Genomic DNA, 26057 nt, shown 5'->3' on the forward strand with positions numbered 1-26057 from the left:
AGCTGGTCCCACCCCCTGTAAACAGTGGGGGCAGAGGGAGTCTTCATAGTTATCATTGTTTTGCCTGTTTGCCGTCTCGCCCGAGCGATTTTCTAGCAGAAAAAGTTGAAAGCAGTACTATTTATTTGAGCGAGTTTTGTGGTAGTAGTATTGATCCATACGCGTCCCAGTCGCCTTCTCCAGGCGGAGTAGCCCTGGTCCAGTGCTTACAGCGAGACTCGCTGCTCCCTCCCTCCTTTTTTCATTGTCTCCCCATCGTCGTCCGATGAGCTATACCGGGAAACCATTGAAGAAGACGATCAACCCGGAATGTTTTGAGGTAATCTTATTGTAGAAAATGCCCTTCTATAGTGATCAGAAATCATAAGATGATCGCTACAAATAGATGCTTGGATAATTACTACTACTAGTCAGATCATGACGCCAGAATGACTCACCACGATGGCCCCCAGCCATTAGCCAGCACCGAAGGTGCTGGCTAATGGTGTTGGTCGGTGCATTGGTGCTGGCTAAGGGCTGGAGGGGGGGTTGGTGTCGATCGGTTGGTTCGACACCAGCAGTACAAATGTATCGTAGCAGGCATGCACGCATGGCAGTACAAGTATTTTATATTGTAGCGTGCCTTATAGGCGATCTGATCTTTAGAGTAATGTTCGCTCCTTTTATTTACTGTCTACAAAGACGGAGAACAAACATGCATCGTTTACTGAAGCAACGCGTGGTTATGATGACGTTGCTACAAGGATCGGAGGGGGGACGGGGAGTGAAGCTAACAGTAGCGTATTATATAAGATCTGTATGACGTTTCATTGACGTCTGAGCTTGCATGATAATTGCATTCATTGTATATTGTATACAATCATGATTGTACATTGTTTAGTGTGTCTCCGTGTGATGATGATGATGACGATGATGTCAGATAGCCTACGTCCCCCCCCCCCCCCCCCCCAACTGGCTATTGGCCGGGCTGACTACAGCTAAATGTTTATTTTTTATATATTTAGAACTGGCATCAGATGAGGAGGATGATGATGATGATGATGATGATGATGAAGACGAAGAGTCAAGACTGCGATGGAGTTCTCCGACACTGAACCGGATGCATTCATTCATTTCAGTTGTTTTTTTTAAATTTAGCCTACACACACACACACACCGTCAAGAACAACTGGAATGCAGTGGTTTGGGGACACTGGGGAGTTTGGGGACAACTGTTTTGTATGTAGGCCTATTTATTTTCTGTAATATTTATTATAATTGTATTATGTTAGTCATAAAAAATAAAAGACAAGCTTTTACAATGAGTTAGACCTGTCATGGCTATTTTGTTCACTAGTCTGAGGTTTATGGTTTGACTAAGCGAGTTTCAACTGTGATTTACTCTGTAACGGTAGATGGTAAGAACCCAATTTTTTTGTTATAATACAGTATACATTCAAGTCTATATTTTGATACATATCATGGGCACAAAGTCATATCAAAACAATGTCCTTGGATGAGTTTTTTATCAAAACTGTTTCTTCACAACAGGTTTTTGAGATACATGCATGAATAGACACGGTACTGGTAAGACTATGTAAACATGGTATATATCAAAATGTGCGTTAGAATGTCTAATTTTACCCCAAAAAAGAATTGAGTTTATATGATGTTCCATTTCAGAGCTAGGGGGACTTTTAGCTGGATAGGTCAGATTGATCATGACTGACCATGCTATTTATAGATGGCAAAATATCTACAGTGGTACATGTGAGAAACTTTTTATTTTATTTTAATTGAACTAGACAACTCACCCTTTAAAATGAGATATTGCATGGCTATGTACGCCCAGCAGAAAAAAAGTTATTTAGAAAATAAAACTTCAACCGGTCATAACTTTTTTTGTTGTCCTAGAAACACTACCCAGTGTAAATGCAGGCTCTTTTAAATGGCTTCCAACACCACAACTAAACATTTTATCAACTCAGTTCATTTTTTTCCTGGAAGCAGACAAGCCAAGCTTTCTCTGAAGGTCTTTCGTTGTCACACATTCACAGCAGAGAATTTTCAATAAATCATTCAAAAACGCCATTCTGCCATAGAGAAGTCTAAAAACTATATAGAAATCCATGAAACTCTCAAAGAGTTAAAACACCAAAAGGGGTTCCCGCCCAAAATGGTTTAAGGTTATTGTAGCAGTCAATTTATATTGGGGGTCGGGAGGGGGCGGGGCGGGGGTCCCGAGACATTGCCAAAGCATTTCCGGGGGTCCCCGGCCAAAAACGTTGAGAACCCCTGACCTAAGACACACGCAAGACCAGTGGTGGAACGTTCTTAACGTTCGGATAAGGGGTTTAAAATGGAGCCCTACATGTTTTTGACATGGCTTTTACATGTCGTGTCATTCACCTTTTTCACGTATCTACAATGTCTAATGAAGCACTTTTTTTAATTTTTTAAATAAATCAATAAATCAATGTCCACATTTATGTCAATTCATATTTCAAATGTTATATATGTCTTGAATATAAGCCGTATAATTAGTTCTTGCAATATAACACAAGATCTTCTGAACCATCCGTTTAAATTACTGGTTTTGTCTTTATAAGGATTGCTTGTGGGTTTTACAGACACATTCTGTTCCAACTCAATGACAATTAGCCCAGAGGTGGGATCTGTAGGGGCTGGAAGAGCCCCTGAGAGGGGATTTAATGAGCAGTTTCCTGACTCTGTAGACCCACCGACCCCCCCCTCATCGGCACAACGCATGGGGTCATGGTCAGACTCTAACGAAATAAAATTAATTCTCCCCTTTTAGCGTCAACAGGTTGTGAGCTTGTGTAGATCGGCTATTTTCACTACTTTGGGTCCCATATGGGGAGACAACTTAAAGTCTCTTTTTAGGGCCACGGACGAAAAGGTCTGGGCACCACTTATCTAGGAGGTCTAGGAGAATTTTCCTGCAGAGCGCTAAACTGATCAAAGGGCAAAAGAAATAGAGTCTGCACACTGGAAAGTGACTTTCTCCCGGTCGGTTCAATAAGGTTTCGACCCACATATATGGGGTCTCCACCAGAATTCTGATGACGACCCCATGCAGGTCGAAAACGGTAATAAACTGACTGTGAGCGAGTCACTTCCTTCCAGTATGTGTGGACTCCATTTCTTTTTAGCACCCGCTAAGGACTTGACCCCTTGACTTGCAACTTGACATAAAAGCCAGGGCCATTTTACATAACACTTAAGTTAACTGGCTTAGGAAGGAAGCTCTCTCTGTTTATGTTTTGCAGTGTGCATAATGTATAGTACGTATGCATGTGTTTGGAGAGGACATGTGGAGAAAGTGTGTATATATATTTGTGGTCCAGAGTGAGGTCAAAATGTACAGAATCTATTCTGCGCTCTCTCTGTAAGCAGTGTGCGCGTTTCTGGGAGGGAAACCCCCTTATCCGTCTCTCAAACCACACACCACCACATACCATACATACATACAGTACAGTACATACATACTGCACACAGACAATCAGCTTGCAGACACTTTGTGTGATTGCCACACTAACATGTACATGCAGGAACACACCGACCCATCTTGGTTTTAAAATATAACATAACATTACATAGGTCTCTTGTTACCATATCTGGCTAGGACATTTGGAGGTAAACCATGTGTGCGTGTTTTCATGTCTGCAGAATGTACATGTGTTATGTCTGGACCTGTTGTTGGAACACGCTGTACTGTACATACAGTTTGAACCCTCTCTAGGAGACTTGTGCCTTTGATTTAAAGCACATAACGCCTCCCGCTACCATAGAGGGCGATCTGGGGGCCAGGGGCAACAGAATGCACGAAAAAGGCCGCAAAGAAGAGCCATGATCGGACCTCGTGAACCGGAAAGCGTGCACGCGCGTGCGCACGCACACACGCACAATGTAATTTTAACATTTTATGACTATGAAACGTTGGAAAAATATTTTTTTATGACTACGAGCTGTGCGGCCTCTTTCCTTTCTTAGTCAACGTTTTAAGACACAAGAACATTGAAGTGGACACAACAAAGCACAATAACATGCATTCCTTTCCCTTCTAACCACTAGCAATCTGTCACTATTCTGCCATCCAACCAATAGCACCGCAATAGAAGTCATTTAGACTGAGTGACTATCAGTGTTGTTTTCGTCGACTAAAACTGAGACGAAAAATGTTCGCCGACTACCATTTTCCACTGATGAAAACTAAATGGAAACTAAATGAAAATTAAGCTATGATGACTAAAACTAAGACTAAATGTAATGACAATTTTGCGCTGCGACGCGCTGTGAACTTGTAGATCGGCTATTTTCAGCAAGTGTAAAATCAGCCATTACGACGGCATCAAGGCCCGCCAAAATACATATTAGTCGACTAAATCAACTGTAGATTTAGTCGACTAAAATCGTATGATATTTAGTCTACTAAAAACTAGACTAACACTAAAACATTATGGGTGACTAAAATGTGACTGAAACTAAATGAAAACTATTGAAGAGACTATGACTAAAACTACAATCAAAATGTGCTGCCAAAAACAACACTGGTGACTATAGAGCTGTGGTTCTAGAAGTTGGGATTCAGAGGATCTCTGAGGGCATTAATTATTACCATGGAATCAACCAGGAAGCTGCAGGCTATGATCTCCACCGTGTCCATCATGTTGCTCAAAGGCTTGCAGGCTGCCACCTCCATAGCGAGCTGGAGCAGCACAACACAGGGAGGGAAGAGAGAGAACAATCAAACAGTCACATAATGGAGATAATATTTTGTGCAGAAGTCAAGTGTGTTGTGATGGATTGCTAGTGTAATTGTACTGCATGAAAGTCCTGTTTTTTGTATTTGTCATTATTCCTACTGCATACCAGACCGCGTTAAAGGTTTCATGACATTCATTTTCATTTATTAAATTTTTTTCGTTTTTCTTTTAGGTTGTATGACCTCAATTACACCCAAAAAAACCTGAACTGCTGAACATTCAGTGGATTTTCTGTGGCCTGGAGTTTTCTCTGGGGTTTGGAAGCCTTTTGAGCTGCAATGAAAACAGGCAAAACAGTGAAAACAGTGACATCTGCTGGCAAATCCCATATGGGATTTGCAGGCTGTGACATCACAAACAGCAGGAAAATCAGAGCACTTGTTTGTTTTTGGGTGCAATTGAGCTGAGAAAACCTAAAAAAAAAAGAAACATTATAAAAACATTTTTTTAATGTCACAATCCCTTTATTTATTCGACTAAAATAAATGATATATGCATGATAAAAAAACCGCCAACTACCTTTTTTCACTGACGAAAACTAAATAAAAACTGAGCTATGACGACTAAAACTGAGACTAAATAGATTGACAATTTCGTCAACAAACAAAACCTAGAGTAGACTAATGTTAGGGAGGGACTAGTGGAGAAGAGATCCAGTAGAACTAAAAGACAAGTAATTTCATGTTTCGTTGTACTCTGGTGTTACGACGCCATCCATGCCTACCAAAATACATTTTAGTCGACAAAATAACTGTAGATTTACTCAACAAAAATCATATATCTATAGTTGACTAAAACTAAAACCTTTCAGATGACTAAAATATGACTAAAACAATTAACAAACATGTTTTATGCAGACTACGACTAAAACTAAAATGTGCTGATTGTGTGTACATCTCAATGCCTATATATTTAGTCAGGCATCAAAGCAAACATCAAGGAAGAGAAAGAACATCCGCACACTAGTTTCTAGAGCTCCGAGACTTACTTTATTTAGAGGCAACAAATTGCAACGTTTCGACCTACAAGGTCTCATAGCGCGGCACCGAGTGCCGCGCTATGAGAGGCCTGTAGGCCTGTAGCTTGTAGGCCTGCTATTTTTGAAAAATCGTGAAAATGTGGTGCAAATCTTTGAATATATATTCTTTCAGAGTGAACGTTTTTAACTCAAATCTTTGCTTCTGGGGGAGGTCCCTCTGGAACAACATATTTTCAGATGGGGGTCGGTGGCCAATTACATATAATCTTGGGGGTCCTTGACATGAAAATGTTTGAGAACCACTGACATAGAAACATGGGTTTTTCAGAAAACTTTCAGGATTTAGAAGACTTTTGTAGAATCGAGCTCAGGTCGAAATGGCCTAAATAAAGTAAGTCTCGGAGCTCTAGAAACTAGTGTGCGGATGTTCTCTCTCTTCCTCAGAGTGAACACTGCTACCAAACCAGTCCTATACTATGGACAAAGTGTGGATTCTGTGAGGTTGAGCGTGCCGCTTTCTTCCCGCAGACAATTGCCTGCTAACTTGGCATGTCGTCGGTCATGGACTCATGGTCATACTGATTACACACTGACGGATTAATTCTAGACCCCAGAACAACTGAACTGGAGCAAATATCTTCTGGGTAAACAACTCAAGATGGCCTTTTTTCAGATTTGTTTTGCATTTTCGCAGCAGGATTTAGCAGAAACCATCATGCCACAAAGCCAAATTCCTGGACTTTATAGAGAGTGACATTGTTATTGGCCCCACTCTATATTTATACCCAAACATGCAAAGCAGAGGGCGTTTCCAGGAATTACATGTTGGGCAGGCAAGATGTGTCGCCGTCGTCGTCCCCCACAATCAAAAGCACTCAAAGAGTGCTTTTGATTTATACCTGCCAGACAAGTACGCTACAAAGGCTGAAAGGCATTCCAATGGGTGATTGAAGGTCGCGCTCTACGCGCAACGGCCAATCAGCTGCCCAATAATAGTTCTCAGGTCTGGTGTTTGTCCTCTTTTTTTCCTCAGTGTATAAATTCTGGCCAGTCATAAATGGATTTGGACAGGCCTGTCCTCGCCTTATTGTAGATGCAGAGCAGTTTAAAAAGAGTCATCTTAAATGTACAGTCCAACACCTGCACCTGCTCGGACGTGTAGGCTACTAGACTTTGCATAGGCCCTTATATATTTCTTTTTTTCCTTCCCGTTTTAAAATTGTACATTGTGTATATACTCTGTTCACAATTTCTTGCGTCCGTTCATTGTTAGTGTACCATTGTTGGAGATTTGTTGGTCATGGATGTATTATTTGGCTGTTGTGGAATTTGACATGTACGATGTAGCATTGAAGTGTAATTCTGTTTCTGCCACTTGGCCAGTTCACACTCTGACAATCTGTGGGCACAACATGCATGTTGTACATCTTTTGTGTCGTTATACAACATCATAGCTAGGCCTGTCACAATTATTACATAATCGCCTAAACACAATTATTTTACATAGTCGTTTCCATGTTGAAACATTTTCATATATTTTCAAACATTTTCCTTTTTTTTTGCAGAAATATCAGATCTACAAGTTTAGCTCGTAGATTAGCTATTTATGCTATTTTTAGATTTGTATAAAATTAGTTACGTTATAGTCGTATCTGCCCTGTGCAATCTTTGATTACGAAGCCTAAAAGGCAAATATCTTTTATTCATTCGTTCCAAAAAAAAGACAATTAAAACGTCAATGGCAATTATTTGTGCGACAATGAATGGTCAACTTAAATGTGTAATGGTGACAGCCCTAACCACAGCCTGCTTTGTTAATGAATTACTACTCCATACTTACGGAGGTCATGACCCAGTCTACGTATTGACGGAAGTAGCTACGGATGGTCTCTTTGTATTTCCCTGTTTCCTGAAGAAGATTGGGAAATATATCAGTTAAGCATTGAATGGAATCATTCTTTACGAATCAAGGTAATGGAATGGATGATGCATACCTGGTTGATCAACTGCGTTGCATTTTGAGAGATGAGATACTGGGCGGCATCGATGGCATTGAGGACAACCAAGACCTTATTCTGGAAAATTAATAAATGAAAAGGAGAATTATGTCTGTGTTGACCTTAAAGGAGTAGCCTTCAAAATCGCCTTGAATTCATGGCGATTGTTTTGTTTTTGTCATAAATCAATCATTTGAGGTCATCATCGGTCAATAGGAGACTCAGTAGGAGACTCAATTTATGCGAGTCAATTTAGTATAATGAAATTACTGGCTTATAGGAATGCAACAAAAACAAAAAACATCTATATGAATTCAAGACGTCATGGAATGTGTAATTGATAGGAAATAAGTCATTTTAAGCATAATAAACTATAGAAAACTATAGAAAAGACCACAAATGTCCGAGTTTGCTGCGCTCTGTGAGAACAGAGCAGATGAATTCTTTGTTTTGATTAGGTGTGGAGTGGTGCTCGTTTGAACCACGGCTATAGGCTGTTTCAACCAATCAGATTGCTTCCTCGAAACGACCTGTTGTATAATGTACTGTATCTATTATTTTTGCACAATGAATTTCACACTAACCGGCAGATCTGAAGCAGTCCTCTCCAGAAACCTCATGCTCTGGTTCAGTGTGCTCTGTAAGAGGACATTATAAACAAAAATAATGCAAATGAACAAACACCGTCCCTGCAGTGTTGTTTTCGTCGACTAAAACTAAGACTTTTTCCACTGACAAAAACAAAATGGAAACTAAATGAAAACTAAGCTATGATGACTAAAACTGAGACTAAATATACTGACGATTTCGTCAACAAATAAAAACTAGACTAAAATGTTAGGAAGGGACTAGTGGACAAGAGATCCAGCATAAGTCATTTTACACTTGGTTGCATGCTGAAAATAGCAGATCTATAAGCTCGCGACGCGTTGTGGGCTTGTAGATCGGCTATTTTCAGCAAGTAAAAAAAAAAAACAGTCATTACGACAGCATCAAGGCCCGCCAAAGTACATTTTGTTCGACTAAATCAACTGTAGATTCAGTCGACTAAAATATTATATTTAGTCGACTAAAACTAGACTAACACTAAAACATTCCAGGTGACGAAAATGTGACTGAAACTTTGCTTCCCAAAAACAACACTGCGTCCCTGTCAAACGGCAGCGGTTTATACACACTGTGGGAGAGAAGAACACCAATGAAACACAGCGGAGGAGTGGGAGTGGCAGGCAGGGACCCAACCGGACTGAAGCATCATGGGTACTTACTGTACATGTTGCTTGCGGACAAGAACTAATGTACCCCACCTTTACACGTCTGTAATGACTGGGGACTTCTATCTATAGATTTATGTGTACTGTGACTGATTGGAGTCAAAGAATGCACGTGTTAAGTATGGCCTTAACCCATTCTGGACGGGAACCCGTTTTGGTGTTTCAACTAAGCATTATGTTCTACTTTAGCTATTGAAAAATAGCAGATCTACAAGCTCATAGCGCGCCACCGAGTGGCGCGCTACGAGCTTGTAGGTCTGCTATTTTTGAAAAATCGTGAAAATGTGGCACAAATCTTTGGATATATATTCTTTCAGAGCGAACGTTTTTTTATTTCGACGTCAGGCCTATATGGGTAACAAGGCCAATTGAAATAAACAAGGCCAGCTGTTTCAATTTAATTGAAACAGCTGGCTAAAAAACAACCAGTCTTGTGATCACGTATGGCAGTCGGTCCACAATAGAGTTGGGCCTAGCAATAGCCTTAATCTTTTCTTATTTTCTCCTTTTACTGTGTTTTGAAATGCATTATGTTTTTGCATGCCGAGCTCTCATGTCTTTTGTAATGTCAGTTTTGTTTAGTGTTCAATGTCCTAAAGAGACTACGGATGGAAAATACCATTCCTGCTTAATCCTGTGTATTTACGCTACATTTGTAATGTAGTTAATATGCTCTGTCACGTCTAAATAGACACATAAAGTAAAGTAAACTAGGGATCACTGCGAAAAATCTACACATGCTAATCGGTTTCATGCAAACACACAAAATACAGCACAAGACTACATCGTACAGCACAACTTTCATACTGTACTGTATACTTGTACATACTAGTGATGGGAGATTAATCGGCAAACACATCGGTATCGGCCGATATTGGCCTTAAAAGGATATATCGGTAATCGGTATCGGTAAAATAATATATCGGTTTTAGCAGATATTTTATTTTATAATTATTATGTTGATTTTTTTTAAAGCCTGAAAAAAGCCTTTTGTTATGATGAAGGCTGCAAATTATATCAATGTTTTCTGGGGAAGCTTTCAAAACAGTCAACAAGTTGGAACACTGGAGTTTATAACCCTTTTCCAGAATTTCAAAAATGATTATATTTTCTTATTACAGAATCATACCGAATCATACCGACATTGGTTATCGGCCATAATAGCAATTCATTATATCGGATTTTGATATCGGACAAAATGTCACATGGGTACATCCCTAGTACATACTGTAGGTTTCATTATGCAACACACGGTGGTAGGGATTACATAATGGAGTGGAGGGGACACACCGAACACACTTTGACTCAGGATAGAGCTGCTTACCCTCGCTCTGACATATTTCTGGATGTCGGAATGCGGTTTTAGCAAATAACAGAAAACAAAACAAAAACAAAACATCTGAGATGCAATGGAAATGTTGAAGTCCATAACTACTTAAACCCTATATATGTGAGCTTATAGATCTTCAATTTCCTCCGAATGTTTGCCTATTTTCGCAGAATGAACACATTATTCTTTCCAAATACGGATTTTTTCACAGAATGTTTGCCTTGTTATGACATGCCTAGGGTTCATGTGGTTAATGTCCTTTCCTTAATGGTACAGTAACCCAAGTCATAACACGTGAATGTATGCCTAATTTTCGTTTTTCATTGTGTCACTTAATCAATTTTGGGCGGGAACCCCTTTTGGTGTTTTAAAGCATTACTTTAGCTATTGAAAAATAGCAGATCTACAAGCTCATAGCGCGGCACCGAGTGCCGCGCTACGAGCTTGTAGGTCTGCTATTTTTGAAAAATTGTGAAAATGTGGCACAAATCTTTGAATATATATTCTTTCAGAGCGAACGTTTTTAACTCAAATCTTTGCTTTTGGGGGCGTCCCTGGAACGACATATTTTCAGATGGGGGTCGGCGGCCAAATACATATAGTTTTGGGGTTCCTTGACATGAAAATGTCTGAGAACCACTGACATAGAAACCTGGGTTTTTCAGAAAACTGTCGTGATTTAGAAGACATTTTTATAATCGTCCTCAGGTCTAATTGGGCATGAACCGTAGCATCCCAATTCTGGGCATGAAATAACAGGTGATCATTCTGGCAAAAACAGATGATTTACATCAAAGCTCACAGCGTGTTGCAAGGTGACGTGTTATATGAGCGTGTACAGCAGATTGGCTAATGTTCCCAAAGAGATTTGGGGGGGTGGGAGGGGGGGAGAAGGAGAAAAAAAAGGTAGTAGAAGTACTACAGACCCCTCGGAGATGTCTCCGAACTGTCAACACATTTGGGGACATCTGTCCCCAAATGTGCAACCCGCTTTTTGGGGACAGACCCACGGAATGAGAAACCCATCTCAGAAGTTAAGTCAGACTTAAAAAAAAGCTGATTACTGATAGGTCCGGACACAAACAGTGGTGGAAAGTAACTAAGTACTTTTACTTAAGTACTGTACTTAAGTACAATTTTGAGGTATTTGTACTTTACTTGAGTAATTTCCAGTACTTTTACTTCTACTCCACTTCATCTCAGAGCCAAAATTTTTACTTTTACTCCTCTACAATTATTTGAAAACTTTAGTTACTAGTTACTTTGGAGATTTTCATTTTGATTAGAAAACATACATTAACCACTTCAACCCTATACATTTCGGCCATTTGAAAATAGCGTTGCGACGCATTGTGAGCTTGTAGATCTGCTATTTTCAATAGATTTTGTACACATTTTGAACTTGTGAAATGGCACATTCTGCACAATGAGTACTTTTAGTACTTTAATTATATATTGATGCCGATACTTGTGTACTTTTACTCAAGTACATTTTCAATTCCGTACCTTTACTTGTAACAAAGTAGTTCTAAATTGCAGTATTGGTACTTTTACTTAAGTAAAAACAATTGAGTACTGTTTTCCACCACCGGACACAAACATCTGCTGTACGAGCTATTAGAAGACCGATTGTTGATTACCATGGCCTGCTCCATGGGGAGGACCTGATGACTGTGGATCTGCCGCAAGCTGTTGGCATGGTCCTTCAGAGCGCTCTGCAAACTGCCCTTGGGCTGTCAATACACGCACACGCGCGCGCACACACACACACACACACACACACACACACACACACACACACACACACACACACACACACACACACACACACACACACACACACACACACACACACACACACACACACACACACACACACACACACACACACACACACACACACACACACACACACACACACACACACACACACAGTTGATGTAATTTTAACGTTTTATGACTGATCATAAACACAAAAACATTCAAGTGGACACAACAAAGCACAAAACAGCATGCATTCCTTTCCCTTCTAACCACTAGCAATCTGTCACTATTCTGCCATCCAACCAATAGCACCGTCCGCAATAGAAGTTATTTAGACTGAGTGACTAGAGAGCTGTGGTTGTAGAAACGTTGGTTGTAAAACTAAGCCATGATGAGGAAAACTAAGACTTTAATATACTGACAATTTCGTCGACAAATAAAAACTAGACTAAAATGTTAGGAAGGGACGAGTGGACAAGAGATCCAGTATAAGTCATTTTACACTTGGTTGCATGCTGAAAATGTCAGATCTACAAGCTATTTTCAGCAAGTGTAAAAACAGTCATTACGACGGCATCAAGGCCTGCCGAAACACATTTTAGTCGACTAAATCAACTGTAGATTTAGTCGACTAAAATCTTATGATATTTAGTCGACTAGACTTAACGCTAAAACATTCCAGGTGACTAAAATGTGACTGAACTAAATGATTGAAGAGACTATGACTAAAACCAAAATCGAAATTTGCTGCCAAAAACAACACTGGTTCCTTGAGGGGGTTCCAAATGCACCCTTTACTCTCAAAGTTACAGTGGGTCCCCTGGGGTCAAAGTTGTTGCTACTGCTATGCCACCAGAATGTGGAATGCCTTACCAACAGCTATAAAAAAGTGTGACACCTAAGGAGTCACACTTTTATATGAGTCCTTTATACTGATAGCTTGTTTTGTTCATTGTTGGTTTGTGAATGGTATGACATGTTCCATCTACGTCTACTATAGTTCCCATTTACTCTGTCACCCATATTTGCAGGTCGTTCTGAACTCTAAACATTTGGGTGTGTTCGGAAATGCGCACCGGGAGCACACTCGCCTATTAGGTTGCATTGCACAGTGTGCTCAGTGCGCTATTTCCGAACGCGCCCATTGTCTCACTATCTCGTTTTTTCACTGTTGCCCCAGAAAGTTTCCAGTCTTTGAAAACATGTTTTGGCACATGTATCCGACCTTGTGCCGTCTCTGCCCGAGACATGTAGGGCTCCATTTTCGTCACCGCTAAACTTATCCCTAAACTTCTTTGCCTTTTTTTCCTATTTTGCAAAACATTTTTGAATAGTTAAAATGGCCAGTCTACAAGCTCACAATGTGTCAATGTAGATTGGCTAGTTGAACTATTCAAAAATGTTTTTCAAAATAGTAAAAAAAGGCAAAGAAGTTTAGGGATAAGGGGTTTAGCGGTGACGAAAATGGAGCCCGCAGTCTCCATTCTAGATGGAATTGTTCTTTTCACGGGTCTAAGATAGAACTACAACTCTGAACTACATTATCCACCATACTTTCAGGAAGTAACATCCTCATTGTGAACCATTGAGTACCAGTCTGTATTATAAATACTGCCTCCATTTTGTCATACTTGGAGAGAGAATCCATCTGCAATGGCTGTTATGTGACTTCATCTGGCTCTCCGGATTACCACGACCTATTTGAAAACGCATATCTCTGTCTGGACAGTCATTCATTGCTTGGACTTTTAAAAGGTATTGAGTATTTTTCTCTAAAATAATTTTCATCTTAAGGTTTGAATTTGATACTAAACATTTTTCTATAAAGCTATAAAACATATTTGTGCCAAGGCAAATTCTGGCTCCACTTTACATCTCCGAACTACTGCATGCAAAGCGAAACATAAGATCTCTTTTTATGATGTATTTCTACTTGACATATTTGCATTTCAATGTTTTGACTCCTATTGTTTTGTTTTTTTCTGTTGCTTGTTTCATGCCCTTGTTTTAACATGAATGTTTTACCTTGTTGACCACTGTACAGCACTTTGTAACATTGTTTCGAAAGGTGCTCTATAAATAACATTTACTTCTAAAAGGTTTATATAACTACTTGGGTAAATTACATTGATATAAGGCTTTGAACGTCATACGTTTTCCATCACTTACCCTCTAAAAGAGCACCTACAGGTGGCTGCAATTTGTAACTGGCCCCTGTAAAAAGCCTAAGCTTGTCAGTGGAAATTACCCTCACTCCCCCAACCCCCAACAGTTTACTACATATCTTTATTTTGTATTACTAGGCTACTCGTATGATGTTTTTGCATACTATTGTTTGTCTTTAAATGTCTCGATGAATTCAATACACATGACCTCAAAGGAAACAAGCAATGGGCTTATTGGGTTCTCCTTTTTAGCATCCTTTTGTATAATAAATATGCGGCAACTGTTCATGAAGTATTTCAATCCATCTTGACATTTTTTAGGTTTGAGAACTGTACTGGACGAGAGGCCATGCGGGCCAGGGGGCAGATGGACAGCAGATTAACTGTACTGGACGAGAGGCCATGCGGGCCAGGGGGCAGATGGACCAGGGGGCCAGGGGGCAGATGGACAGCAGATGAATGCAAGCAGGGCGTATAGGTATAGGGGAGGGTGAGGACGAGGAATAAAGAGCGGAGGACACACTTTGAACGGGGAGGGTTAATAGCCCTGACAGGACCCTCGCCCTGGACTCAAAACCACTTCCGGAAATGAACCAGAGTGCGGCGTTTGTTGCCCCCCCCCACCAATGTCACCAGCCCTGAAGGCACGGAGCGTTCAAACTGCTCCCAGAGATTAGGTCTGCTTTCCGGGCAGTATACAGCAGTACAGATCACGGAGGCGTGGTAAAAACACACGTCAAGGACCCCCACATTGACCCACGGGGTCAAATACATACTGTGGGAAACGACATGAATCTTCTCTTCTGGGTGTCCTCGCAAAAACTAAATCTTTTCCGAACGGTTCATGCCAAAACACATGAATTTGGGGGTCCTTGACGTGCAAATGGTGGGCAACCACTAGGCTTACACACCATCCATTAACATGCACATCCCCAAGTTAGTGCAGAGAGGTTTGTATGGTAACAAGGTGGTCTCACCATGAGGTCTGTCTGAGCCTCTAGCTCACTGGCAAATGACAGCAGGTCCACCTCTGTGACTCCTTTGTTGACCTGGAGAAACATTGGAAAATAAAGCAGAAAAAAGGTCCATTTTAGTCCACACAGTGCAAAGAGAGAGCAGCACATTCACACACGTTCCAACATTTGACCGTACAGCAGTGGTTCCCAAACCCTTTCACGTTAAGGACCCCCAAATTGACACTCATTAGCCCGCGGACCCCCATTTGAAAATCCCAAGGACCCATAAGAGAAGATTTTCACGGTTCTAGCAGTGATTTTCAACCATTTTCATTTCAAGGACCCCCCCAGTTTGACCTGAATTTGGCTACGGGCCCCCATTTCTATCTCTGTGACCCCAATGCATAATGTAAAATTTAACTCAGACCCTAACGGGTCCATTTGTACACTCTCAGAGTTACGGACCCATAAGGGTCCATTTGGTTCCAAACTATCATTTAGCTGGGGACCCCCTGGAACTCCCTCAGGTACCCCTGGGGGTCCCCGGACCCCACTTTGGGAACCACTGCCTACAGTACTGTATGTTTCAACGTGGCCACTTTAACCCATTTTGGTGTTTTAAACATTATGTTATAATTTAGCTATTGAAAAATAGCAGATCTACAAGCTCGTAGCGCGCCACCGAGTGGCGCGCTATGAGCTTGTAGGTCTGCTATTTTTGAAAAAACGTGAAAATATTTATTTCAGAAAACTGGAGGATTTAGAAGAATTATTTTAAATTTCGAGGCCTAAATGGGTAGCCAAAGTTTGTTTCATCCACCACACACTCACCCTGAAGTGGGAATGAAAGGGTCCAGATTTCTGAAATATTTGACATTTTGTTCTATGAACAAAACTACCGTAAACCAAACTATATATGTCCCTGTGTCATAGCACAGGGACTATATATGTCCCTGTGTCATAGCACAGGGACTATATATGTCCCTGTGTCATAGCACAGGACTATATATGTCCCTGTGTCATAGCACAGGACTATATATGTCCCTGTGTCATAGCACAGGGACTATATATGTCCCTGTGTCATAGCACAGGACTATATATGTCCCTGTGTCATAGCACAGGACTATATATGTCCCTGTGTCATAGCACAGGACTATATATATCCCTGTGTCATAGCACAGGGACTATATATGTCCCTGTGTCATAGCACAGGACTATATATGTCCCTGTGTCATAGCACAGGACTATATATGTCCCTGTGTCATAGCACAGGATTATATATGTCCCTGTGTCATAGCACAGGGACTATATATGTCCCTGTGTCATAGCACAGGACTATATATGTCCCTGTGTCATAGCACAGGGAGTGACACGTCCCTGCCCAGTCTGGTACAGTATGATACAGTATGCTCTCTTTGCTTTGGCAGAGATATACTTTTGGATATAATAATCACGCGTCAGCCTTCGTGGACACATGGCAGTGTTGCTGCAGCATGATGCAAGCTGACGGGACGCAGAGCACATGTGCAATGTCTGCTGTGTGTCACTGGAACTGACAGAATGCATTATGGGGCAGTGTTCAGTCACTGGCAGGCCTTAACCTACGGACTGCTAAAGAGCATGAAATCACATAATTACTACTCTTTTTTTAGTGACCCGTCCAGTACCACTAAATGGGCTGTAAGTTGGCACAGTGTGTGTGTGTGTGTGTGTGTTCATTTTGACATCAGATTTTGATTTAGTTTAAGTGTACAGTAGTCATAGTTTTTTTTTTAATAAAACGTTTTAGTCATGTTCTATACTACATCCTTCCCTTCATCCACTTCATATCATTCATCCATATCTAATTCTCCATCATGCCTTTTCAATGTTCTTCTTTTCTAAATAAAATGTCAAACGATGCGTGATCGAATGTGTGGTACTGTACTATAGTGAACTACTAGGTCCAAAAGATTGTAGATCTGCTATTTTCAGAGCACAACACGGAGTTTCATAGTCGTCGTAGCTTAGTTTTGATTTTGTTTTATCGTCAGTGGGAAAAAAGGCAGTCGCCGAACATTTATCCACATAGTTTGAGGAAATGAACCACTGGAGTGTGTGTGTGCGTGTGTGCGTGTGTGTGTGTTTGTGTGTGTCTAAATCTACGGTTGATTTAGTTGAACAAAATGTATTTTGGCGGGCCTTGATGCTGTCGTAATGGCTGATTTTACACTTGCTGAAAATAGCCGATCTACAAGCAAGTTGTGAGCTTGTAGATCGGCTATTTTCTGCATGCAACCAAGTGTAAAATGACTTATACTGGATCTCTTGTCCACTAGTCCCTTCCTAACATTTTAGTCTAGTTTTTATTTGTTGACGAAATTGTCAGTATAATAGTCTTAGTTTTAGTCATCATAGCTTAGCTTTCATTTAGTTTCCATGTGTAGTTTTCCTCAGTGGAAAAAGGTAGTCGACGAACATTTTTCATCTTAGTTTTAGTCGACAAAATCAACACTGGTGCGTGCGTGCGTGCGTGTCACCTCCTCCAGGTAGTCTGCGTAGTTGATGTCGGACAGGCCGGAGTCGGAGAAGGCCAGGAGGTTCTGCCTGCCCTCTGCCTCCAGCAGCACGATTCCCCTCAGATCGATCCTGATCCCATCCAGCCGATCCACCACGTCCCTGGTGAACTAGACACATACGACAGACAATCAGTTCATTCAATCAATGAATTAACCCATTTAGACCTTGAGGACGATTCTACAAATGCCTTCCAAATCCTGACTGTCAGGTTTGTTTTCTATGTCAGTGGTTCTCAAAAGATTTTAATCATGTGTAATTGGCCGCTGACCCCTTCTGAAAATACGTTGTTCCTGCAGGGACCTTCCAGAAGCAAAGATTTGAGTTAAAAATGTTCGCTCTGAAAGAATATATATTCAAAGATTTGCACCACATTTTCGCGATTTTTCAACAGCTAAACCATAACATAATGCTTAAAACACCAAAAGGGGTTCCCGCCCAGATTGGGTTAATTCATTAATTGCAATTAACAATTGAACTGTGGGCCTTTTAGGCCTTGTAAACGATAGGTATAATGCGGTAGATATGACAATAACTTAAACAGAGATTACTGACAATGACCGATACCAATAATGAAAAAAGAAATATATATTTATGGCCAAAATACACCAGGTCCATATTTAATATTTCACGCCTGAAATGCGTAAGAAATAGTAGGAGTAAATAGTGTAAATCTACAAGCCCACAATGCGTTGCATCTCTTCTGTGGCAGAAGAGCACAAAGCCAGGGAATGCCTCAGTAGTCGTGTTGCACAGATCTACAACGCCACAGGGTCGTTAGCCATTCTTCTTTTTGGCAACAAAACAAAACAGCGTGAAAATGTCCAAAACAACTAAACAAATAGAAACCCCGCCGCGTGCTTAACCATTTTAGACCTGAGGACAATTCTACAAATGCCTTCTAAATCCAGTTTTCGGAGAAACCCATGTTTCTATGTCAGTGGTGCTCAAACATTTTAATGTCAAGGACCTCCAAAAATATATGTACTTGGCTGCCAACCCCCATCTGAAAATATGTTGTTCCAGGGACCCCCCCAGAAGCAAGGATTTGAGTTAAAAACGCTCGCTCTGAAAGAATATATTAAAAGATTTGCGCCACATTTTCACGATTTTTCAAAAATAGCAGACCTACAAGCTCATAGCGCGGTATGAGCTTGTAGGTCTTCTATTTTTCAATAGCTAAAGTATAACATAATGCTTAAAAAGACCAAAAGGGGTTCCCGCCCAGAATGGGTTAAGTTTACCACCGATGTAAAAGAGGCACTGTTTGGGGTAGCAGCACAAAATTGGATTTATCAGAAGCTCTGTAACGATAGTTTTTTTCCCCTCTCCGATTCAATCTTTATAGATTTTTCACAAGGAATGATCAAATGCACATCTCAGACGGTGCAAAATCGACAAAATTGAACTCCAATAGTTTGTCATTTTTACATTCTTCATCGGTTATAATGATCATCATAACCACAGTGTGTACAGTTCTTGGTTTACCTACGATCCTAGAGGACTATTTCTAATGCATTTGATGTATTGCCTCGTGTTGTCCTTGCATACTGCAAGTCGCTCTGGAGTAAGAGCGTCTGCAAAAATGCCTGAATTGTAAATTGTTAAATTGTACAGTAAGTCGAAGGCTGACCAATTTGACTGACTGACTGACTATGCAATTTCACCACACACACAAACAAAACATCAGTTTCCTTTCCCCACAATAGAAAAGTCAGCCCCGAGTCAGGTTTTTGCCCGACACTATAAAGAGAAAAGAACAAAATGTTGGCATCGGTTGTTATTTACTTAGATGACAGTGTTGTATAACCCACGGATCATGCCCTGCAATTCCTTTTACACTGAAAAAAAACAAAAAAACATAAAAAAATAAAATATATTTTACTCTAGGTTTTATGTTTAAAATTATGTTTTTCTTTAAATAAATATAGCGAACTGTAAATTAGGCTGCTACCAATAGCAACAACAGATTTCAGATAGTGAAGCAAAGACTTCTTATAAACCAATAAAATATATCTTACAAAATTGTTAGGTCTTGTCTTTAGAAGTCTTTAATTAGATTTTTCTTGGAAAGAAGTCACAGTATCTCACCCCAACAACACATTACATTTTAAGGTTCGATACCTGAGGTGGATATTTGTTGTAGTGTGATCTACTACAAGCTTGCCAATTAAATATCTTCTACCACATGTACAAATCGTCTGAAATGTCCACTTTGCAGAAACCCCAGTAGCAAAGATGAAGCCAATGGCCTAAATGCAGCACAGCAGGGGTCCTCAACAGGGAGTCCGGGACCCCTAGGGGGTCCTCAGAGTAACTACAGGGGGTGCACCACGAAAATAGACGTTCTATCTATAAGCTTGGCTATTTTCGGACAGTCCCGCGTAACTATAATACAATCTCCACCACACATGATGGTGAATGAAAATGGCGGGAGCCCACAGCAACTCTTGCGCCCAGCGCCCCTTAGGGCAGTCATTTCGTCAGGGAGTAGGGCTCACATTCTTCAAGTGGTACTGTAGGTTGTTCTGGCTTCGGAAAACAAAACTCCTCATATGTCATGTGTATAAACCGATGACAAAATGACCAGTGTTGACGTAGCAGCAGAAATGCCAGCCGTTAGCCATGACTCTGTATAACCAACCGAGACATGTTCTAGCAGACGGTACTATCGACTGGCGTCCTTTACAATAACAGAGGCTGGATAATATTTGCAAACTGGCAAAAGGCCGGTGCTAAACGTCTTTGGTGAACAGATTAGAGCTGGCTTCGAGTCAAGTAAACACTCTAATGAGAGTGCGAGATTAAGAGGTGAAGGTAATGCTATAAATGTTTGTTGTTTTTGGCACCAAGGAGCTGTTAATTCATCACCAGAGACAAATGGAGAATGTCGTCTGACACACAAACTGTGCCTGTTGATTCTAATACATCTGAACCTTGTCTATACTTTCACCCTGCTGTCCATGTTCTGGACATTTCATTGAAGGTGTACAGATATTAACCCATTTAGATCTGAGGCCGATTCCAAAAATAAAAAAGTCTTCTAAATCCTTAAAGGTTTTCAGAAAAACCTATGTTTCTGTGTCAGTGGTGCTCAACCTTTTTCATGTCAAGGACCCCCACAATATATATGTAATTGGCCGCCGACCCCCATCTGAAAATATGTTGTTCCAGGGACCCCCCAGAAGCAAAGATTTGAGTTAAAAAACGTTCACTGAAAGAATATACATTCAAATATTTGCATCACATTTTCACGATTTTTCAAAAAATAGCAGATCTACAAGCTCGTAGCGCGGCATAAAGTTTAAAATAATGGTTAAAACACCAAAAGGGGTTCCCGGTTGAATCTTTTAATCAATTCAATCAGGCTGGCAAAAGGAAGAGAAGCAAATATTTTAATTAGAGTACTATTAATTAGAGTATTACTAATAAGGCAGAATGCCACTAAGTGCGATGGGATGCGAGAGTGCAGGTCGTCTAGCCAACACCAAATCTGGACTCCTGAATCGCTGCCCTAGTCCACACTCGCCTATATCTAACTAACATCAGGGACTTGAGATCTACGGTGTTGCTAAGCTGTCGTGCCACAGTGCATGGGACCAAGTGCAAGTTACTGATCAGAACTACGCACTGTGTGTGTGTGTGTGTGTGTGTGTTTCACTGACCAGTGTAGCATTGAGGAAGGAGGAGATATTGAAGACCTTGTCCAGTCGCATAGCTGAGTAGATACCTTTGTTCTCCTTGCAGTCACTGAGAATGGCGCACACACACGCACACGCACACGCACACGCACACGCACACGCGCACACACACACACACACACACACACACACACACACACACACACACACGATAAATGATAACAGAAAGCGTTGGTATAGTTTCCATATCTGCTGTTGTGTTGTAGTCATTGTAGTCAAATATCTGCTGCCACCCAGTGGACACACACAGAACACACTACAGGCATAATTATGATCAAACCATTGTGTCATAAAAGAGCAGAATACACTAGTATGATGAATTTTGCCCCCAGGTTATAATAACTCATTACTGAATACGAATAACTGGTGTGGTAATCATACAAGCAGTATCGAGAAGAATCAACTTCCATTTTGTTAATGTTAATTAAACATCACACATCCAAACTTTAACCCATTTAGACCTGAGGACGATCATTTCTTCTAAATCCGGACAGTTTTCTATGTGTCATTCTCAAACATTTTCATGTCAAGGACACCAAAATATAAATATATTTGGCCGCCGACCCCCATCTGAAAATATGTTGCTCCAGGGAGACCCCCCAGAAGCAAAGATTTGAGTTAAGAACGTTCGCTCCGGCCTGGGCCATGGCTCAGTGGTCCAGGCACCTTGGCTGGTAATCCAGTCTGGCAGTGTGCCGCGGGTTCGACTCCCGATCCCGATGGCCTTTACTGCATGTCTTCCCCCCCCATCTCTCTCCCCATTTCCTGTCAGCCTACTGTCTGTCCCTCCATAAAATATATAAAATAAAGACGAAAGCCACAAAAAAACAAACATTTAAGAACGTTCGCTCCGAAAGAATATATATTCAAAGATTTGCGCCACATTTTCACGATTTTTCAAAAATAGCAGATCTACAAGCTCATAGTACGGCACTCGGTGCCGCACTATGAGCTTGTAGATCTGCTATTTTTCAATAGCTAAAGTATAACATAATGCTAGAAACACCAAAAGGGGTTCCCACTTCCCGCCCAGAATGGCTTAATGCTGGTGTCACGCATAAATGCACATCTGGGCCTCCGAAGCACAGTGGTATGAATGTTAGCGTTCCTCTGTAAGTGATGACAGAAGCAGACTCGTAGATGAGCTGCTCGGTCACTGTAAGCAGCCTATTAATCCAATTCCTAATGATGGAAAAAAAATATATATATATTTGACATAGGGAATATTAATTAAGTATTCCCTATATGTCACTGTATTACGACTGGAGCTAGTCTTATCTAAATGTGTATTACTATTAATTTATTTGGACAAATACAAGCGCCTTCTCTCTGTATGTGTACAGTATTGGATAATGATATGTACATACACAGTACAGTGTGTTAACCCATTTAGAACTGGTACCTAATATGTTGTTGTTATACGTTTCAAGCTTTCATTCTTGTTGCTGTTATTGGACAGAAACCTCACAACTCCAATTCTCCATAATAATTCTAACTTTTTGTGTTTTTTCTAAAATGCGCTCGAAACGCGGTGTGAGCTTGTAGACATGCTACGTTTGATGCTTTTGTGCGACGCTGTAGTAGCTTCTTTTTTTTAATCCCATTTAGACCTCACGACGATTCTACAGTCTAAATCCTGACAGTTTTCTGAAAAACCCATGTTTCTATGTCAGTGGTGCTCAAACATTTTCATGTCAAGGACCCCCAAGATTATATGTAACATTTTGGCTGCCGACCCCCATCTGAAAATATGTAGTTCCAGGGACCCCCCCCCCCCCAGAAGCAAATATTTGAGTTAAAAACGTTCTCTCTGAAAGAATATATATTCAAAGATTTGCACTACATTTTCACGATTTCTCAAAAATAGCTAAATATTTTTCAATAGCTAAAGTATAACATAATGCTTAAAACACCAAAAAGGGGTTCCCGCCCATAATTGAATCCCGAAAATTAACAGTTTTAGACATAGATCTGACCGCGATGATATATATAGCAACATAATTCTGACGAAAACTTGATTTGCTACAGTATATTACATACAGTACATATATATGTATAAAGAATATATTTGGACGATAGCTAGCACAATTCTGAGTGTATTATTATTGGATATCAGCTCCAGTGCTACAGTATTATGTTCAGGTAAATGGGACAGTGGATCTGACCTGTACAGACTCTCTAGTGTCAGCTCCAGGTCAGAGTCGTTGTACATGTATCCAGGGACAAAGTTCCTCCACTCAGGCTGCACCAGGTATGGGGTGTCCACCACCTGGGAGAGGAGGAAGAAGAAAAACAGAAAGCAGATCATGTCATTTTGATAAAGGTATAGGTGGCTTCTTCCATTAACAACAGATCATCATCACCCCTTGCTGAATAGAGCATCGCAGTCCCGCCCCCTACCCTGGACCAGGAAATGATTCTCCGTTCATTTTCCTCATAGACATTTCAGAAAGTATTTTTTTAAAGACGTTTACGCCACGGACAAAGCCAACTCGAGTCGTGACAAATCATGACAACAAACACAATTTTTTGGGCCGAACAAATAATTAGAAAGAAGAAAAAAACGGCAGGTTACAACACTTTTTTTGTTGTTTTTCTTCTTTGTAATTATTTGTTTGGTCCAAAATATTGTTTGTGTTGTCATGAGTTGTCACGACTCGAGTTGGCTTTGTCCGCGGCGTAACCGTCTTTAAATAAATACTTTAAGAAATGTCTATGGGAAAAATGCATTGGGATTCATTTCCTGGTCCATGGTAGGGACTGCGACGCTCTATAGAGCAGCACTAGTTAGGTTCTGTCAACGATACTTACAATTTAGGTATTTAGCAGACGCTCTTAATCCAGAGCGACTTGCACGTAAGCAAGGACAACACAAGGTAATACACCAAATGAATAGAAGTAGTAATCTAGGATAATATACTGTAGGTAAACCAAGAACCTATCATCAGTCTAGAAACAGTATACCATCGAAAGATCTATAACCTGTTCATTGAAACTATACACAGTGACTATAGGATGCCAGGTCTACAGATGATCAGCATGCAACCAAGTGTAAAATGACTTATACTGGATCCCTTCCTAACATTTTAGTCTAGTTTTTATTTGTTGACGAAATTGTCGGTATATTTAGTCATAGTTTTAGCCATCATGGCTTAGTTTTAATTTAGTTTTTATGTCGTTTTTGTCAAGTGAAAAAAGGTAGTCGTCTTCAGGGCCGGGTTTACCCTCCCAAGGGCCCCCGGGCTAGACAAAATTTCAGGGCCCCCCTGGGCTGTGTGGTGCATTTCGGACGCACGGCAAAGCCGCGCCCCCCCAAAAGAGAAAGGCCGGCAGGCAGACAGACAACTAGTGGACATTGGCAGGGGTTTCCACAGCTACCCCACAACACAGCGTCACTGTCTGCAGTGCAGACAGCAGAGCAGAAGCTCGGTTTATGTTTTAACCATAATACTAAATATGCAATAACTAAACATAAATCTCACTTGAATTGGATTGCAATACTTTTTTTTTTTTAGGGCCCCCCCCAGTCGCAGCCCACCCTAGCCCAATGGTAAATCCGCCTATGGTCGTCTTAGTTTTAGTCGACGAAAACAACACTGCTTTGAGCTCTGGTAACCTGCCTGGAAGAGCTGCTTCGTGTGGAACGGTTCACACACCAACTTCTCCATGTTGCCACCGACCAGGAAGATGGCCGTCACCACTCCCATCAGCACCCAGGAGAATATGAAGGTGAACCCCACACCGCTGTGGGGATAAACGCACAGATATGGACCCTAATTAATACATTAAAATGTGCTGTATTATAAATACGTATGACATGACTTGACTTGCAACAAAACCTCATGGATCAAAGGATAGCTGAGATCTAGTTACTGTAAGATGTCTCCCCAAATACATGCTTAACCCATTTTGGCCTGACCTCGAAATTTAAAAAATAATCTTCTAAATCCTCCAGTTTTCTCACTTTTCTGAAATAAATATTTTCACGATTTTTCAAAAATAGCAGACCTACAAGTGGCGCGCTACGAGCTTGTAGATCTGCTATTTTTCAATAGCTAAATTATAACATAATGTTTAAAACACCAAAAGGGGTCCCCGCCCAAAATGGGTTAAAGGCCTGACGTCGAAATAAAAAAAACGTTGGCTCTGAAAGAACATATATATTCAAAGATTTGTGCCGCATTTTCACGATTTAAAAAAAAAGCAGACCTACAAGCTCGTAGCGCGCTATGAGCTTGTAGATCTGCTATTTTTCAATAGCTAAAGTACAACATAATGCTTAGTTAAAACACCAATTTTAATCTAGCACTTATCTTTTATTGATTTTTTTCTCTTTCTTGATAAAGTTGGCTCAGTCCTTTTCTACACGTAAAGCGACTTTGGGAAAAGCGCGATATAAATCTGAGCAATTACTATTACGCTCTTTAGTTTAATTAAACACCGGATTTCCCATGTGTAGTGATACTTTCAACGAATGTATGAACTGTACTGTAGGCCGTTTGCAGAGGTCTGTCGAATGTGTCTACTGTCTAGTGAATTGTGAACCAAAAGTGGAACTTTGATTCAGAG

At 40.7% G+C, this 26057-nt stretch overlaps 1 protein-coding gene across 3 annotated transcripts in view; it reads right to left on the reverse strand.

The window, feature by feature from the left end:
- Nucleotides 1–26057, reverse strand: part of LOC306921564 (prominin-1-A-like) — a 107380-nt gene that overhangs the window by 9880 nt on the left and 71443 nt on the right. For all 3 annotated transcript variants that reach the window (XM_079498742.1, XM_079498744.1, XM_079498743.1), the window contains exons 13-22: nucleotides 25109–25232; nucleotides 23654–23757; nucleotides 21453–21537; nucleotides 17751–17897; nucleotides 15253–15324; nucleotides 11987–12079; nucleotides 8327–8380; nucleotides 7740–7820; nucleotides 7586–7654; nucleotides 4619–4708 (exon numbers count right to left, since the gene is read on the reverse strand). In XM_079498742.1, the coding sequence (XP_079354868.1) occupies nucleotides 4619–4708; nucleotides 7586–7654; nucleotides 7740–7820; nucleotides 8327–8380; nucleotides 11987–12079; nucleotides 15253–15324; nucleotides 17751–17897; nucleotides 21453–21537; nucleotides 23654–23757; nucleotides 25109–25232 (919 nt within the window). The remainder of the gene's footprint in view (nucleotides 1–4618; nucleotides 4709–7585; nucleotides 7655–7739; nucleotides 7821–8326; nucleotides 8381–11986; nucleotides 12080–15252; nucleotides 15325–17750; nucleotides 17898–21452; nucleotides 21538–23653; nucleotides 23758–25108; nucleotides 25233–26057) is intronic.

Source organism: Electrona antarctica, assembly GCF_951216825.1.
Source record: "Electrona antarctica genome assembly, chromosome: 1".
NCBI classification, from domain to species: domain Eukaryota; kingdom Metazoa; phylum Chordata; class Actinopteri; order Myctophiformes; family Myctophidae; genus Electrona; species Electrona antarctica.